The 2,527-nt window shown below is 33.2% G+C and overlaps 1 protein-coding gene across 1 annotated transcript; it reads right to left on the reverse strand.

Moving 5' to 3' along the window:
• On the reverse strand, positions 1-2,527 carry LOC133310795 (trihelix transcription factor ENAP2). Its single transcript, XM_061511784.1, has 2 exons — positions 1,780-2,527; positions 1-740 (listed from the first exon to the last, which is right to left on the reverse strand). The coding sequence occupies exons 1-2, from the start codon at positions 2,392-2,394 to the stop codon at positions 348-350; spliced, it is 1,008 nt and encodes a 335-aa protein (XP_061367768.1). The 5' UTR covers positions 2,395-2,527; the 3' UTR covers positions 1-347.

Below are 2,527 nucleotides of genomic sequence, written 5' to 3' on the forward strand. Positions count from 1 at the left end.
ATTAAAAGTTTACAATTTAAGTTAGGAGAGATAATTATTGCCTCTACCGTACGGTGCTTCTCTTCACTAGTTAGGTAGGCCAATTACAAAGTTGTTATAAGATCTCCCTCTCCTTCAATATACAGGGGAATAGTTATATTGACAAATAAAAAATTTATAAACTCTTACAAACTATATTATGTACTATGAATAGTACATGCCAACACATAATGTATTACTCATCGTACATAATGTAATTTGTAAGTTTGTAAACAAAAAAACTTTTTCAATATAACTTTTCCCTCAATGTATATATTATATTCGTTATAAATACATACAACTTGTGATAATCAGCTTCCAGAATACCCTTAACTCCTTCCAATTCTTAATGATGAATCAACACCTTTATTGACACTTGCAAAGATCCTAGCAATCTCTAGTTGTGTATTGGCAATGATTTCAGTTCTCTTAAGATCCATTTCCCCTCTCTTTGCATCAGCTTCAACTCTCATCCTCTCTATCTCTTTCATTGTGTCCATTCTTGTTTGTTCTGACCTTACAACCACTTCTGCTAGCCACCTTATGCTTTCTGCTATTTCCATATCCTCTTTCCTTCTACGCTTGTTGTTCTCTGTTTTCATCTTCCTCTTGTTGCATCTTAGCTTGTCCTTTTCACTGTAAAGTGCAGGTGTACTGCTATCCGTATCCAATGGATTCTTGTTAGATACATGGTCAAATGACTTAGTACCTAACCCATCTTCCTGTTCATGAAAATCATCAATATATTTCTGTATGCAATTATATATTTTGAAACAAAGAAGAAAGTGAAAACGTGCTTATTTTAAGGGTTTAATATTCATCAGAAATAAAGTTATCTCGAATAATCCTAAAAGTTATTTTGAGATTAAAAAAAAAATTATAATAACAAAGACTAATATAACTTTAAAATAAGTTAGAATTATAAAAATATCTTTCTCTTAATTATCATTAAAATGATATTATTTTGGGGTTACTAGAAATAACACTTCATTTAATGTCAATTTCGCTTGCATAGTATATGGTTAAAATAAAATGTTAGGTAATTATATATTTCCTACACATTTAAGACACCTATTTTTGTCCACTGCAATGATTTCTACATATAATGCATATATAATATAATGGAAGACTAGAGTTAGGTAAGAAAAATAATTAATTTAATTATTTGAATATGACTTTTATTTCAGTGTTCATTTCATGTATGCAATAAATTATGAACTGTAGGAACTTTCCTTAAAAGAGATGAGTTTCACTTGCTTTCTGCAAATTGTTGTCTCACTTGTGTAGAAAAGAAATTAGATAGGAATAGTACCAAACGATTGATAAAAATAAATATTTAGATATCATATTTTCTCTTCGAGTAACATGTAAAATTCAAAATTTATTTTCTCTCATATATGACAGAGGGAGGTGAATTTAAATTTTGTATTTATCTCATTCCTTATAAGCATTAAATAGGTAGGGCCTTGACAAGAGGATACATTCTCATGACACATGCTTGATGCAATAATCACACATTTAATGAAGGAAAAAAAATGATTTTCTCTAGTCCTAAATATGCATAAAGTTTTACACTCACATAAAACACTCAAAAACTTAACAGAAAGTTTTAAACTACAAATACCAACCTCACATAGGTTAAAATAAAAACTTTAGAAATGGAGAAATCATGACCATATATATAAAATGCAACAAAATCAAATTAAACTAAAATAAACCAAAATTTAAAAAAAAAAAAAATTGTTCATTTAATTAGTCTACCTTGGCTACTCTATCAACACCATTGGATCCATGTGAGTTTTGTGCAGTTGCAAGTGGTTGAGGAGCAACAGGAGGAGGTGGCTGATGAGGAGATTGTGACACTGCCAGCGACGGTTCTAACAACAAACGGTGTGGTGATTGAGAAGGTGCATGTGTTGTTGCTGGTGCTATTGGTGTTGATGGTGGTAGTGTTGATATAGGTCCAGTTCCACGCAGAAGAAGATCAAGACGAGAGTATAAAGGCCAAGATGATGCATCTGCTGTAGCAGACTCTGATCTATACCTTTTCTTCATAGACTCAATCTTGTTCTTGCACTGTGTCTGTGTCTTTGGTGATTTGGTAGAGTTTGCTCTTGATGAGACATATCTTGCAACATCTTCCCAGTCATGACCTTTGAGTTTGGCTCTGTTTCTGAGTACCCATTTGGCTTCATAGGCCTCAAGAAGGGTAGAAACGGCTCCTTCACTCCACTCATCTCTCTTTAGCCTATCACTGCCACTGCCACTGCCACCACCAATGGGTTTTTTTAGAGACTCTTCTTTGGTTGTGATGGGGTTGCGATTAGGGAGGAGAGATGAGTGGTTATGATCTTGGTTCTCTTCTTTGTCCTCCATCTCTCATCCTCCATGTACTACAAATTTTTTTAACCCTTTGTGTTTAGCTGCTAACATGTTTCCAAAGTTCACGTGAGTCTAGGAATAAGAAAGGGTAACAAGAGAAAGACAACCACTAGCATTAGAAAGTTAG

The sequence above is a fragment of the Gastrolobium bilobum genome, unplaced genomic scaffold (genome assembly GCF_033153095.1).
Source record: "Gastrolobium bilobum isolate Gb01-03AN ecotype WA unplaced genomic scaffold, APGP_CSIRO_Gbil_v1 utg31892, whole genome shotgun sequence".
NCBI lineage: Eukaryota > Viridiplantae > Streptophyta > Magnoliopsida > Fabales > Fabaceae > Gastrolobium > Gastrolobium bilobum.

What these genes read in the sequence shown, in the direction of transcription:
- LOC133310795 (XM_061511784.1), bottom strand. Translation starts at nt 2,394, where the DNA reads ATGGAGGACAAAGAAGAGAACCAAGATCATAACCACTCATCTCTCCTC. An exon ending in GTGTTGATAGAGTAGCCAAG is followed by an intron (nt 741 to 1,779) that starts GTAGACTAATTA and finishes TTTCATGAACAG; the next exon opens with GAAGATGGGTTAGGTACTAA.